This window comes from Martes martes, assembly GCF_963455335.1.
Source record: "Martes martes genome assembly, chromosome: 17".
NCBI lineage: Eukaryota > Metazoa > Chordata > Mammalia > Carnivora > Mustelidae > Martes > Martes martes.
Genome location: NC_137905.1, coordinates 26,603,775 through 26,618,014, shown reverse-complemented (window position 1 = coordinate 26,618,014; position 14,240 = coordinate 26,603,775). Strand labels below are relative to the sequence as shown.

Here is a 14,240-nt window from a genome sequence, read left to right as displayed (position 1 = left end):
AGGAGCAGCCCCCCACCAGGGTGACATTTGGGAAAGTGACCTGCACAGAGATACAGGGACTGGGCCCTCTGCCTTCGCCAAGTCAAAATGAGGACTCAGTTTCCTCCCCAGGGAGTGGGGCCTGACCAGGGCACAGGGTCTCACACTGGTCCAGGCAGTGTGTTCTTTTGCAGGACCCCCAGGAAATGTTGCTTGCCATGCTGAAGGGCTCTGCGGACATCATCTCAATCCCCCCTCCCTGCAACGCTATGAGGTGGGAACAATGAGTACCCCCCATTTTACGGATGACAAAACCGAGGCTCAGAGGGGGGCTGCAGAGCTATCAGTGGTAGAGCTGGGATTTGAACCAGGTCCATCTGAAGGTTGTTCCCTGGCCGGCTTTCTATCTTTAGGTCCACCTGGTAGTCCAGGAGCCCCCTCACCCATGAGCAGGGTTTGGTGTGTGTAATTTGAACAAACATGGGTGCACGTCCCCGAGACCTTGTTCATTCGTCTATCACAGCAGCAACCGGGGTCGGGGTCCCGAAGGCCCTGCTGCGCCGCCCGCCCCCCTGCCCCTGGCCGCGCTGCTGCCGCCTCCCCCTGCCCGGGCCTCACAATGATGTCCCCGCCTCTGACAAACTGCAGGCGCATCTGGAACACAGTGATGTCCAGGAGGTAGACGAGGTCGCACAGATAGTCCATCAGCAGCCACAGGTGGATGTTGTCCGGTGTCTGGTAAGGGAAGGCCCAGCGCACGGGAATCAGCCAGCAGTTCCAGTTCCAGGCCAGCACCACGAAGAACAGCCACAGGATGTACATCAGGTCTGTGGGGGAGCCAGGGGGCGGGACTGTTCTAGAAGGTCAGTCGGTCGGAGGAGGGCTCCTCGCAGGAGCATCAGGGGAGTGCGTCCTTCTTACCAAGAGTCTATTCCTAGATGTGGCATTTCTGTAAGTGGGGTAGGCACGTGTGTGCGTCTGCCTGTGTGCCTGTGTGTGTGCGTGTGCCTGTGCGCCGGTGTGTGTGCGTCTGCCTGTGTGCCTGCGTGTGTGCGTGTGCCTGTGTGTGTATGTAAAACTATCTCTGATTTAAAAATAAATCACTGCCAGGCCCTAATAAACCAGAGTACTCAGTGGGGGGGGGGGATGGGGGTGTATTAGATAATAGGCAGCTAACTAGAAAACACTTTCGCTCTCATTCTCTTTGAAATATTTCAAAAAATGTATTTCCTGCTTTAAATACACAACAGTAAATAATGCCTGGAAGATGGGCACAGACAGGTGGGTGGGTGCATGGGTGGAAGTCATGGGTCACGCGGTCATTTTAGAGACCCAGTGGACACCAGGATTGGCGTCCTGTCCCCCCAGGACTTCTTGTGTGACCACAGGAACATCTCTCTCTGGCACCTGCCCTGCTCCCCAGGGAAGGCACAAGGAGAGGTCAGCTAAGAAAGGCTGGGAGCTTCGTAAACTGTAAAGTGCTGTGCCCATAGGAAGGGCTGTCATTGCCAAGGAAGAGAACATGCTAAATAAAAGCAAAGTGAGGGGAATTCACTTGAGATGTCAGAAGAATCTCTGCCCTTCTCTGCTCAGAGCAGCAGCTCCAGGAAGGGGCCCTCGAGAGCAGAGTAGAAGGCAGACTAGGGGAAGAGTCAGGGTAGGGCTCCTGGTCTGTCACCAACTAGTCATGCCTCGGTTTCCTTCTCTGTCAGGTGAGGGTGATGGTAGGTTCCTACTCAGGGGCTTTGCTTGTTTGCTTCTGGCGCTCCCTCGATCTCTAGCCCCCGCCCACCCACCCCCGGCTCCTCTCGCTCAGCCCCCTGCCCTCACACAGCACGCGGTGGCAGCAGTGGCTGGCCTGGTCCCACCCAGGACTCACTGGTCAGCGGGTCGATGCTCTGCGGAAACCGGTAGGACTTCCAGGGGCGGCGCTTGAACTTGCAGCAGAGCATGTCACAATAGTGCTCCTCCTCGGTCTGCCCGGCCTCAGCCGCCTTCTGTTCCGGGGCCGGCTCCGGGGCTTTCTTGGCTGGGGCTGCAGAAGGACATGGGGGACCATCTGAGAGGCTACAGAAAGAGGGCAACCAACCACAGACTCTGGACCTGGAGCCTCAGGGACCCTGGAGGCCCCCTGTCCCCTGTTGTCAGCTCTGCGTGCGGAAGCCAGGGTGCTGTCCACAGCAAAGCCCACGGCACCCAGCCGGATACTCTTACCAGCTGCCAGGCTGAAGCTGCTTCTCAGGGACGGCCCAGAATGAAGTGTTTCTGGGCAAGTTAGGCATTTTCAGAAGTCTGTTTGTGCGTCTGTGTTTGGACCCCCTTGGTTCTCTTTGGAGGGCTGGGGGTGTTTCGTACCCCTGACCCCCGCCCCCAAGAGCCAGAAACCAGGGAAACCTTGCTCTGGGTTTTTCAGAGCAGGAAACTGAACTCCTTCGTCTCCGAAATGAGACACTGAAGGAGACCACAGCCTCCCTGTGCATTGAAGGTGATGGCGTTGGTGACCTAGGCATTGACTTCTGTAGGTTCAATATGACTATGATTCTAGCTTTAGGACTGTGGATCCAGGCCCTGCTAGGTCTGTTGTTAGCGCCCTGAGCTCGAAGGTACAGTCCTCCTTTGGAAAGACGTGGAAAACCTCCCTGACAAGAGAGCACTTCTCTCATTTCCTCCTGGAATCTGGAAAGCATGAAACTTTCAGGAAGCTCCATGAGACTATTGCAAACGAGACCTCCAAAAAATAAGACTGAAAAGAAAAGTGGGGGGTGAACACCATCTGTGTATAAGGCCATGAGATCCCACCCAGGCTGGACCACCTGCCTGCCAGTGGGAAAGGGCCAGAAGGGTCGAGGAGGAAGTACTTGTCCTGTGGGGGTCGGGGGGAGCCAAATCCAATCGGGTCATTGGTCAGAACTTTGACCTTATTCCCTCCCCTGGTTCCATAGCTAAAGCTGTACATACAGGACCCAAAAATCCAGACAGTGGGGAGCTGGGCTTTTCTCAAGCACCCAACCATTTCCTGGGGGGTACCCTCACCATGAGCTTACAAGGGGCTCTAGGGGACCCATTTCTGGCAGGTTGAACCATCCCAGCTCTGGCCTTACAGGGCTTAGGGCTCTCCTCATCGGAGGTGACGTCAGGGTCGATGAGCTTCTCCTTCACCTTCTCTGTCCGCTCCTTGAAAAGCTTCACCAGCTCCTGGAGCCGGTCGTTGATGATGGCGCTGTTCTGGCTGGCCGCCGAGGCTGCACGATCCTGGCCACTGTGGACACACCTGATGCTGAGCAGGCTAGATGGGAAGGGACCCCCATGCCCCCGGGCAACAGCCAAGCAGCCTCTGTATCCCATCCGGCCCAAAGGAGGCAAAAGCTGCCCCAGTTTCCTTCTGACACCAGAAACATCAAAGCCACTTTAATAGCTCCTAGGAGGAAATTCAGTCTGAGGCTCACACCTGGGTGCCCAGCTTTTAGAGAATGTACCACACAGGATCTGATTCCGATGGGCAGTTCTGAGAAAACTTTGATCCCACTTGCGATTTAGGGGGAAACTCTTGGAACTCAGGTCAGGACGGTTAGCCCCAGTTTGGGGTTCCCAGGAGATTCGCGTCTGGGACAGATCAAAGAGGGGACAGGGCTATGCTTTTGGCTCAGGAAATAGTTGATGGAAAAAAACAGGGCAGATCCATTCTATATTCTTTTAACTTCTAGGAATTTAAACTGTCTGTACTTGCAGCAAGAGAGACAGATGGACAGAGAGATGGACAGAGAGAGAATGAATGTGAGTCTGCCCGAGGCGCTGGTCAGCCTGGGTCAAGCACCCTGGGTGGGCTGAGACAGGCCTCAAATCAGCTGTCCTCTGAGTAGCGTCCCTCTGACCATCGTGCTGAGCTGAGTGCAATCCTAGTGTTTTCACATCTATGTGTTTTCTGACATGGGGGCACCGGCACTCAAGCCCCCTAGTCCCTGGGTGCTCACCTGACGAGGCAGCTGGAGACCAGCAGCATGGGGACCCCAACAAAAAAGTGCACACAGGTATGCGGAGACACAAACTGCTTGCCCACATCCGCTCCCGCCCGTGGGGAGTGGTCGCTAGGATGCAGACTCCCCACGAGGGTGGCCGGGCGGGCTCCCCCAAGAAGAACGTGAGCAGACTTGCTGTGTACATCTTTGGGCCCCCTGTCTGGCATTCTCTCCGTCTAGGACTGACCCACAGGGTCTCAGAAGCCACACACAGGTGGCAGGGCTGTTGTCAACAGGGTCCCTAAATGACTGCCTGGAGCAGAACCCGCCACTGACCTGAAACAGGTGTCTGGTGACATGATTATGATAAATGAGACACTGTGTTGCTTAAGCCACTGCATCTGTGGGGTCTAATTGTTATACCAGCCAAACCCACCTCGCTAATGTATGGGTCCCCACGCTGAACTCCTTAAGAGGCTTCAAGGGTAATTTTTATTATTATAACTGATTCCTGCCCTGTTTTCTGGTACTAAACTCTGACCCTGTCCTCACCCTACTGCATAAGATGGAATTGCACTGTATACTCACATGGACCAGTGAACTATGGGTGAGGTTTGGATATTTTTCTTTCTCTTTTAACTTTTCTGAACTTTCCACAGCTCCCTAAAACAAACTCCATAAAATTATGGGGGGGTGGGAAGGCTGGCAGGAAAGCCCAGTGCCTCCTGTGGCCCCTCTAGGAGCTGAGGCTGGGAATAGGATGGGGGTCCCAGGCCAGAGCCTGGGGCCGGGGGATTCACCATCAACCAGGCATCCCAGACTCTTCCAGAAAACATCATCTGTTGGCCCAGCCCTTGGAATAGTTAGATGTCACAGACCCAGGTCCCAGTGCCCTCACTGTCGCCTCTAAACACTGTCCCACAGACCAGTTTATAATCAGAATCAGCTGGAGGCTTATAAAGATGTCAGTCCCCCAGGGCCCACTGTCTGAGCTTCTGATGCAGTGGGTCTGGGCTGGGAGCTGGGAATCCGAATTTTTTTGAAAAAGATTTTATTTTATTATTTATTTGACAGACAGAGACCACAAGTAGGCAGAGAGGCAGGCAGAGAGAAGGGGAGGGGGGAAGCAGGCTCCCTGCTGAGCAAAGAGCCCAATGCGGGGCCCGATCCCAGGACCCTAAGATCATGACCTGAGCTGAAGGCAGAGGCTTTAACCCACTGAGCCACCCAGGTGCCCCGGGAATCTGTATTTTTAATAAGCTCCCTGGGTTCAGACCCCTGGAAATCCTTGTGGTCCTCGATTCCCCTGCTGACCTTCTCAGGGGTTTAGAGCCAGGACCCAACCTTGGCTTAGGGTCCAGGAGCCTCTCTCTCCTTTACAACAAAGCCTCTGTGCATTCTACAGACTGTACAGAACCCCTAGGCCAGCCAGAAGCAGCCTGGACAGGAGACCCAGCTCTGTCTTACTGCTCAGAAGCCATTGGCAAAGTGGTGGAAGGTTCTAGAAACGTCCATACTCTCCCCCACCAACCCAACCCTCTCTCCTTGTCTCCTCATCCCCACCCAGACTTCCAACCACCCTCTGAAACCCTGGGGGTGGTCCCCACTCACTCAGTGCCCTGTGGGCTGGACGGGTCCAACCAGGCGACCATGGGTGATTCAGCTGGTGACAGTGCCTTGAGCTCTTCAACGTCATCATCTTGGGAGGGCAGCCTCTTCCTGCAAGGACAAGGACGGAGGGGCCTTCAGTAAGGGCAGGAGCCACAAGGGGAAGGGAGCCAATCTTGACCGCTACAGATCACCCAGGGCTGAACCCTGGGCAGGGGAGGAATGGGGCCAGGGGTGTTGGTGCCACCAAAGGGTCCTCAGTTGCCTTCATGGAGAAAAAAAGAGAGAGGGGACGGACACAGCCGCCCTCTGGACCTCAGTCTCCACATCTGTTCAATGTCCTAGTGTAAAAGTAACAACATTGACTTGGTATCAGGCAATCCGGATTTTGCATCCCAGTCCTGCTTCCTACTAGTGTGTGACCTTGGCAAGTGACTTAAACTCTCTGAACCATCTCAGTCTCCCCATCTCTAAAATGGGACCATATCTACTCAACTCAGTGAGATACTCAGGACTCAGTGGGGCCTCAGCTTAAATGTTCTTCTGCTTTCCCCTCCCAGCACACCCCCTCCAGGCTCCCAGTCTGAGGAAGGGAGAGCAAATCCTCCCCGGGGTCCCCTGTCATTCAGTCCACGTCTTCCACAGGACTCTGCATCTGGAGCCATCGGAGTCCCGGCTGATAGTGTCTGGGTGTGAATTCACCTGTGACTCTTCCCATCCTCAACCATCGCGACTCAGGATCTCAGAGGCTTCTAGAGGGATACAGATGGAGGGATGTGCAGCCTCTGCCTTTATTCCAGAAGGCTCTGAAACTATCCTATGACCTTCTGCCAGCGTGCCAGGAATGGCAACACTCATGGATTCACCTCCTTCACACTCTTGTTAAAATTCCCACCTGTGAACACCAAGGCCAGAATTTGCACAGGTGAGACCCAAACTCGGTCCTCTTGCGCCCGGCCTGGTGCCTTCTCCTGAGCCAGGAGGGCACATGCTGCCCGAGATGCCAGAGTGTGGAACTCCATCAGCAGCCAGGCTCCCACAGCCCTGCTTCGTGTGCAGCCCTGTGCTGAGCACCTTACACGAATTAGCTCATTGAATTCTTCCAGCAATCTCGTAACAGGTGGTGTGTCTATCCCCATCTTCCAGTAGGAACACAGAGGACTAGGAGTGTTCACTGGCTTGCCTCAAGCCTCACATCGGTAAGTGTAAGATGGGAGTCACCTCAAACCAAGGCTTTAAGCTATGAGGCAGGGCCCAGCCCATGTGCCCCTCCATCAGGGTCTGTGATTTCCATGGGTTTTTGGTGCCTATCAGTTGCCCACAATGCTCATTCCACCCCTGACCATAGGCAGTCCCATAGGCTTCCCAAGTCAGGTATCAGAATTCTCCCCTCTCGGGGTCAAGCTCGGGCAAAGACTCCGGTAGAGGTTCCCCTGATTTCTCAAAGTCAGGGTTCAACTTAGAGCTCTCTAGGACAGTCTTGTCTGTTTATTTAATTCCTTGTTCATTGTCTATCTCAGTCCCACCAGAACATCAGCTCTGTAACAGTAGGCCCCTGTCAGGCTTCTCCGTGATGCATCCCCCACTACCCAGAGAGAGCCTGACACATAAAGATGTTCAGTAAATGTTTATGAATGAATGAATGAGTGAATGAGTGAATGATAAGAACAAGAGGAGCCTCATAGGCCCAGCCCATAAACAAAAGGCAGAGGGCTTAGATTCTATCCCCAAAGGAGCCTACTCCCCTCTCTGTGTCCATATATCCACCCCAACCTAACCTATAAAAAGAAAACAGAGAGAGGCAGGCCAGATGTCTGTAACAATATTAGCTCTGTCTTTTTGTTTGTTTGTGTGTTTGTTTCTGCTGTGTTCTGCATAGTTCAATGAATGAAACGAAAGAATGAATGGGACAGTGAGCTGTGTTCCAAGGCTAGATGAGATTATGACTCTTTTCTTCACATTAAAATCAGAGAGCCCTCAGTTGGCCACATCTAGCTATCTCTGTTACAGCAGGCTTTTTACGTTGGCTGAGAGAGTCCTCAAGGACCCATGGACGAGAGCAATGATTAATCAAGAAAAAGGAACTATCTCCCAGTGCAACCACCACAGGAGAAGCACTGGCAGCTCCCCTACAGCTTAAATGCAGTCATTCACAAAGCATTAAACTGCACTTCACAGTTTGCCTACAGCTGTACACAAGAACTCTCTGTTACCTGGCTCAGGCTGTTCAAAACCAACTCCAATCGTGCAACAAATTTCTATCAAGAAGCATAAAAATGTGCACAGCTCTCCCACTTTTGAGAAAGGAGCCCAAAGACAGAAAGAAGCCCCAAAGATGTCCATAGCTCCGCTATGGACGGTGTCCAACAAGAAGGGATTTGTGAAGTTCATTCTGGCACACAGAGCTGGAGGAAGGTCAGATGTGGTCTCAAATGAAATGTGATCCAAGTCATCCCTCCAGTTAAAACCACACAAACCCATGAGCCCATAGACAAGGTAGTGTAGTGGGACAAGGGATGCTTATTTTTCTAGTGTTTTTTTGGTATCTCCATTCCCTTATTTTAAAGTAAAACAAGGGGGTGGAAATTAGTCTTGTCACATTTATTACCCTTCTATCTTACAGCTGACAGTACTTGGGACAGGATTTCCTTGGAGAACTCTTTATAGAGTCCTAAACCAGGGTTGAGGACCAGAAAGTGGGGCCATAGTCCCAGTTCTGACACCAAGTCACTGAGTGACCTTGGGCCAGCTGCTTTCCCCACTCTGGCCTCAGTCTCTCCTTCTGCCAAATGGAGAGAGGGCACGGTGCAGTGAAAAGCCCAAGAGAAGCATAAAAGCTGACCTTTCGGACCCTGCGGCAGATCCCGGGACCGCGAGGGTGTCGGATTTGGCAGGAGAAGGTGGTGGCAGCTCGGGTGTGGGTGGGTTCTCCACGATGAGGGGATGGTGGGCCGCATCAGCATCTTCCACCTGCACTTCCGGGAGCTCCTTTGTAGCCGGCACTTGGAGAGAGGGAGGAGAGGACAGTCAGAGAGAGAGAAGCCAGGTCCCAAGGGCTTTGCTCTGTTCTGAATAAAGCCACAGAAAGCATGTTTGGAGGGGCCACCAAGAGCCTCCGCTCCCAGTGGGGCCCACCGGAGAGCTCCATGCAGGGGTGCAAGAATGCAGATCCTGGGGGCCTCTGAGGCCCTTGGCCACCCCAGACACCAGCCCAGGAGCTGCAAACGAAGCCATGACACCTTCGAGGCCCCAGAAACTCAGGAGCGCGGTCTGGAGTCCAGCTCTCCCAAGCTCTGGTTTCCCAGGGCCTAGGGAAGGCTCAAGGACCTGGGGTGTGGCAGGAGTGGTGAGGGGTGGGAGGGGCAGCACCCAGAGAAGGCAGGGGGAGGCTGAGAGAGTCCAAGTCTGGGGGCCTGGCCTAGCACAGCCTCTGTGCTTCCCCTCTCTGGGCCTCAGTTTCCCCATCCCAAAGTGGGGGTCACAAAGGCACAAGGCCTCACATTCTCGAAGGGCCTCAAATGGAGACATTGGGCAGTTTCTCTCCATCAAGGATAACAGCCTGTCCTTGGAGTATGTGTCACCCTTGTTTGGGAATGTGTTTTGGTACCTCCTTGTTTCTGGACGTGCCAGGACCCCCAGAAATTCATCAGCCCAACCCTTCTCCTGACCTCTGAGAGGCCTGGGGCTGGGTCCAGTGTGCTGGGTCCCGTGTCCCAGGACAGGGTCCTCCTTTGCAAGTCTGGGGGTGGCCCTGCCTCAGCCTTTATCACCCACCCCAGGGACTGTGGGGACAGGCTTGCCTGAGGCAAAGCTCAGAGGACACTGAGGGGCCAAAACGGGTCCCCCTCTCTCGGCCGTACCTGGGGGGGACCACTCGCTGAGAGCCGGGCCCATTATACCCAGAATGAGGAGAGGGAGAATTCTGAAGCCCTTGGAGACTCGACTTTCTTTTTAAATGGCCGCCATGGGGAAAAGCCAGCACTTTGTGGAATGTAGCTTAGGAGGGAAGCTGAACAAGACCTTTTGGCATTTGCTCTACTAAGCCTTAAGCTCTCAGAGGAAGAGGATGAGCAGGAATAGAGAAGTTTCTAAACATTTAAGGAAGAGGTGTTGCCAGACTAACAAGAGATTTCCCCAGGCTATGGAAAGCAGGAGAGAGCGAGGCACCAGGGACTTCAACCAGCTTCCCAGACCGGGCCGGGGGGATGGGGTACTGTCCAAAATGCTCAGCGCCCCACACTGCCCCCAGCATAGCCCCAGGGCCCTCCGTAAGGCCGTCCTGGGGAGCCTGGGAGGGGGCAGGTCCTCCTGGACCCTGCCTCACCCTGAGCAAGACTCTGCAACCTCTGTCGCCCCCAGGAATGGAGGAAAACCCCTAAGCCCGGTGTTTCATGTTTATAGAACAAAAATCATATTATGAAAAATAGAATAACACAGCATGATTATATTGGTTGAGAGAAGAGTCATATTTACTGTAAAGCCCTTCCTACATGCCTGCCATCCGTTTCACTAAACTCTTAGTGCTTTACATAGATTAATTCTTTCCCCTTTCTGGGCCCTTCTAGAAGAGCACTGTTACTGCCGTCCCCATCTTGTGGATAAACTGAAGCACAGATCGATGAAGGAACCGGCCGCAGAGCCAAGATTTGGATCCAGGCAGCCCAGCTCTAAAATTTATCCTCTTCCTTCGTCCTGAGGCTGGTGACCCGCTTACGCGGAGGTCTCCGTTTGGACAAGCGCTTGCTCCAGGCCAAGCAGCATCCTGGACACGGGGATAGCGCCCGTCCTACGGGCTGCCATGCCGTACCCGCAGCATCTCACACCATCGCGGGCCGTACCACCATGGCTGCATCAGCCCATGGTCCCAACCCTGCAGTGGGACTGTTTCCCCAAGTGGGGAGGCTCCCAGGGACCAGGGAGGATTCAAGGTGACTTCAGATGGCACAGACACGACAAAGGAAACATGGAATGAGAACATTCCTCCCATTTCAGTCCTCTCTAGCTCCTGAATGCACAGAGACAAAGTCTCAGCCCCGTGCTCCTCAGCCTTAACACCTTTGTGGCTAAGAGGGCAGGTCTCCCCGGGGAGCCTTCCGCAGGCCATCGCCCTTTGCTGAAATTCTCCGCATGACTTGGTTTTCAGTTCATTTGCGGTTATTTCTATTTATGCCCTCTACTTATGGCAAGCAATGCTGGTTGCCCACTGGAATAGTATAGTGAAGGTTCCTGATTGAATAAACTTAATTAAATTTAAAAAATGATTCCCGTGAAAGAAAAACGGCAAGCCAATCAAAGTAGAATTGGTACAGAATATAGCAAAAATTCAGAAGGGATCTGTGGGGGAGGTGGAAATTAGGGGACACTCAGGAGTGAGTAGATGTGGGGCTTGCCCAGAAGACCCAGCCTGGGAGCGTCAACCCTTGTGGTGGGGCTGATCGCCCTCATTCTGTGCCTATTGCAGACCAGGGAGAGAAGACAGCAGTGGATCTCCACTCATGAAATGTTCGAGTCTGCCTGTCTACTGACCTCACAGGCAACCTTGCACACTATCCCCCCAAAATAAACACATGAAAAGGGAAAGAGGGCGGGTCTGGCTTAAGTTAAAGCAGAAAGTGATAGGGGTTAGTCCAGAAGCACCCTGCTGTCCCTGGGTCCTCTTGTCATCCTGAAGCAAGCAGCCGGAGCCCAAGGGCTACCAGGATCCAGACTTGCCCTCCTTCTTCACTGGCTCCTGAGGATGCCTCCCCTCCTAGTTGGCCTGCAGCCACCCGGGGCCTCTCCTTTCCTAAAATGGGATTTGCTGGGAGGATATCGACAGTCCTCAGAAAGTCCAAGTCCGGGGTACCTGGGTGGCTCAGTGGGTTGAGGCCTCTGCCTTCCACTCAGGTCGCGATCCCGGGGTCCTGGGATCGAGCCCCGCATCAGGCTCTCTGCTCAGCAGGGAGCCTTCTTCCCCCACTCTCTCTGCCTGCCTCTCTGCCTACTTGTGATCTCTGTCTGTCAAATAGATAAATAAATAAATCTTTAAAAAAAAAAAAAAAAGAAAGTCCAAGTCCCAGAAAATCCTCAGGATCGGTAGGATTTTGTCTGAAATTTGGTAGGATTCTGTCTGAAATGGGTCCCCACACTCCACCTCTGCCCCATTGCCCTCAATTTATTCTCTTTCTCCACCCAGATCTCTTAGCCTAGCTATCTTAGTAATTTATTTAAACTAGGGTGTGATTGACTACCTATAAAAAATGATGCTCTGCAGAATGCAATGTTTAACCCAAAGAAATTAATTGCTAATTATGGGATTTTTAGGTACAGAGATAAATGGACTAATACCCCTTAAGTCACCATGAAGCAAGATAAAGGCATTGATCAGCAGAGGAAGAGGGGGTGGTTTTCTAGTTCAACTGGTAATCCCATCCCTGGACCATGGCACCCATGCAGGGAACAGCCCAAGCCATGCAGGAGCCCACAGCACAGGTGCGAGCATGCTGGGTGCACGAGAACGAGATCACACTACCTAGGCGACGGACGGAATTCCTGGTCTCCTTGGCGAAGTTGGAGTTGGACAAGGCCGTCCTCCGGGAGATGAGGACGGGGATGCGGGTGATTGAGGGGCGGTAGCTGGGCACATTGGGGAGGTGCTCTGCCAGGGTTGGGGGAGCAAGCCCTGGGGCCACCTGGCCGGGCGGCTGGTCCTGGACCAGGCGACTCAGCTCCACGTCCTGGCCTGGCTGAGCCATGGTGCTGGGGCCAGTGGAGCTCAGGCAGGTGTGGGACCCTGGGGACTGCAACCAGGAACACAGGGTTGGGGGAGGCATGGGGGCCTCCTCCCCGCCAGCACCAACTTGGACCCACCCGGTGCCTGCCTGTGCTTGCAGCAGCTGCCCCTAACGCCCGAACACCGTTTGTGTCCCTGAACACTGAATGCGTCACCAAGTCACGTTGACTGGTCTACTCGGCAGCTCCAAGGGACAGCATCAGACCCCCCCACCTTCTTGAGCTTCTCTGTTAACCAACCACATGTAGCATTTCCCACCTCAGACAGAAAAAGTTAGAATCAGGGACACCTGGGTGGCTCAGTCGTTAAGCGTCTGCCTTCGGCTCAGGTCATGATCTGGGATCAAGTCCAGCATGGGGCTCCCTGCTCAATGGGGAGTCTGCGTCTCCCTCTGCCTGCCTCTCCCCCTGCTTGTGCACTCTCTCCTTCTGACAAATAAATGAATAAAATCTTAAAAAAAAAAAAAAAGAAGGTGATTTTCAAAGATCAGATGGGGAGCAAACTTGGGACACCTGGGGTCAGGACACCTGTGTCTAGTCCTGTGTCAGTTGCCAGCTGGCTGGTCCCCATTATGGCCTCCTGCCTCGGTGCCACACAGCTTCGGGTACCTTCGACACATTGTCCCCCTGCCACTCTGACCAACTGCCCTATGAGGCAGGTACTACTATTGCCCTGTCTTTCTTGATTTGGGAGCCACAATTAAGAGAAGTCACACAGCCTGGTTCCAGGTCCCACAGCAGGCAGAGGGAGGAACCCAGAGTGAAGTGCAGGTCTGTGGCCTTGAGTGCTCAGCCACTTTCTGCCCACTCAGAGCCTTAGTTTTCTCATCTGTGAAATGGTCTGTCTGCCTCCCAGGGTGGCTTGAGAAGCATGGAGTCTCACAAGGCCCGGGCTCCATGTCCGTCTGTCTGGGGCTCCCCAGCCTGGCTCCCCGAGACTCTGCCACACCAAGAGTTCTCAGGTTCAGGAGTGGGATTGGCAAATAAGAGCAAAGTGCATCTGCTGGGTTCAGCCTGGGGATCTGCCCAGGAAGGAAAAGCTCATCAAGCACAGGGTCCAGGACGGGCCCTTTGCAAGCTTGGGTCCCAATTTTCCCTCAGAGATGCTCCGTTTCATCCAAACCCTCTCTAGATGGTAGCCCAGAGAGCTGCGTTCCCAGCGAGTGCGGGTTGGGCGACAGGAAGGGCTGACTGGGAGTGGGGTTTCCACGGGCCCGCTGGCGTCCTGAGAGCCTCCCACAGTTCCCCTGGGGCCTTTGAAATACATCACCAAGCTCTGATAATGTGGCCCCAAGACACAGAGGATGGGTTTTGCCTGAGGATGAGACAGGTGCAGGATGAGACTGCACCCTACAGGGGTGTGGGGACAGTAGAGATGGAGGGAGGGGGGTGAGTACCCTGCCCCCAGCCTGAAAGTATCATCTGTCAAAGCGCTGTGCCCCGCCCCCCACCCCCAGCACACCCTTACCTTCTGGACTGACAGTCACGGCCTCTTCCTTTGGCAGCTCCTGCGGACAGGAAAGTGGAAACAAGAGCTGGACCATCAAGGCCCCTCCTTGCCCCAGGCCAGCCCAGATCCTTTTGGGAGATCTGTCTTCAAGAGGTCTCCTGGGCCCCTATTCAACTCCTTGCCCTGCCGGATTGGTCAGGCCCTGCCCCTCCAGCTGTTGGAGCACCCAGGAGACGGCCCCCACCGTGTAGAGGGGAGGGCACCCAGAAGCCCTGGGCCCCTGCACCTGGACTTTGCACAGAGCAGGAGGTGTTCCCATGCAGCTCTGTGCATGTGGGGACCAAGCAGCCGCCACAGCTGGGTGCTGCCCTTCACATTGGACGACTCTGTGGGACTCCATGGGGAGGGGTTTTCAGCCCCATTTTATAGGCCCAGAGTGGGGAGGTGATGTGTCCAGCGTCACACAGCCATGTGAG

At 54.2% G+C, this 14,240-nt stretch overlaps 1 protein-coding gene across 1 annotated transcript in view; it reads right to left on the bottom strand.

The window, feature by feature from the left end:
- Positions 1 to 14,240, bottom strand: part of CNGB1 (cyclic nucleotide gated channel subunit beta 1) — a gene marked incomplete at both ends in the record, with an annotated part of 60,443 nt that overhangs the window by 24,875 nt on the left and 21,328 nt on the right. The window contains 8 exons of the mRNA XM_080828522.1: positions 598 to 806; positions 1,859 to 2,014; positions 3,081 to 3,238; positions 5,547 to 5,654; positions 8,386 to 8,545; positions 12,055 to 12,322; positions 13,585 to 13,664; positions 13,783 to 13,822. Of these exons, the coding sequence (XP_080684648.1) occupies positions 598 to 806; positions 1,859 to 2,014; positions 3,081 to 3,238; positions 5,547 to 5,654; positions 8,386 to 8,545; positions 12,055 to 12,322; positions 13,585 to 13,664; positions 13,783 to 13,822 (1,179 nt within the window). The remainder of the gene's footprint in view (positions 1 to 597; positions 807 to 1,858; positions 2,015 to 3,080; positions 3,239 to 5,546; positions 5,655 to 8,385; positions 8,546 to 12,054; positions 12,323 to 13,584; positions 13,665 to 13,782; positions 13,823 to 14,240) is intronic.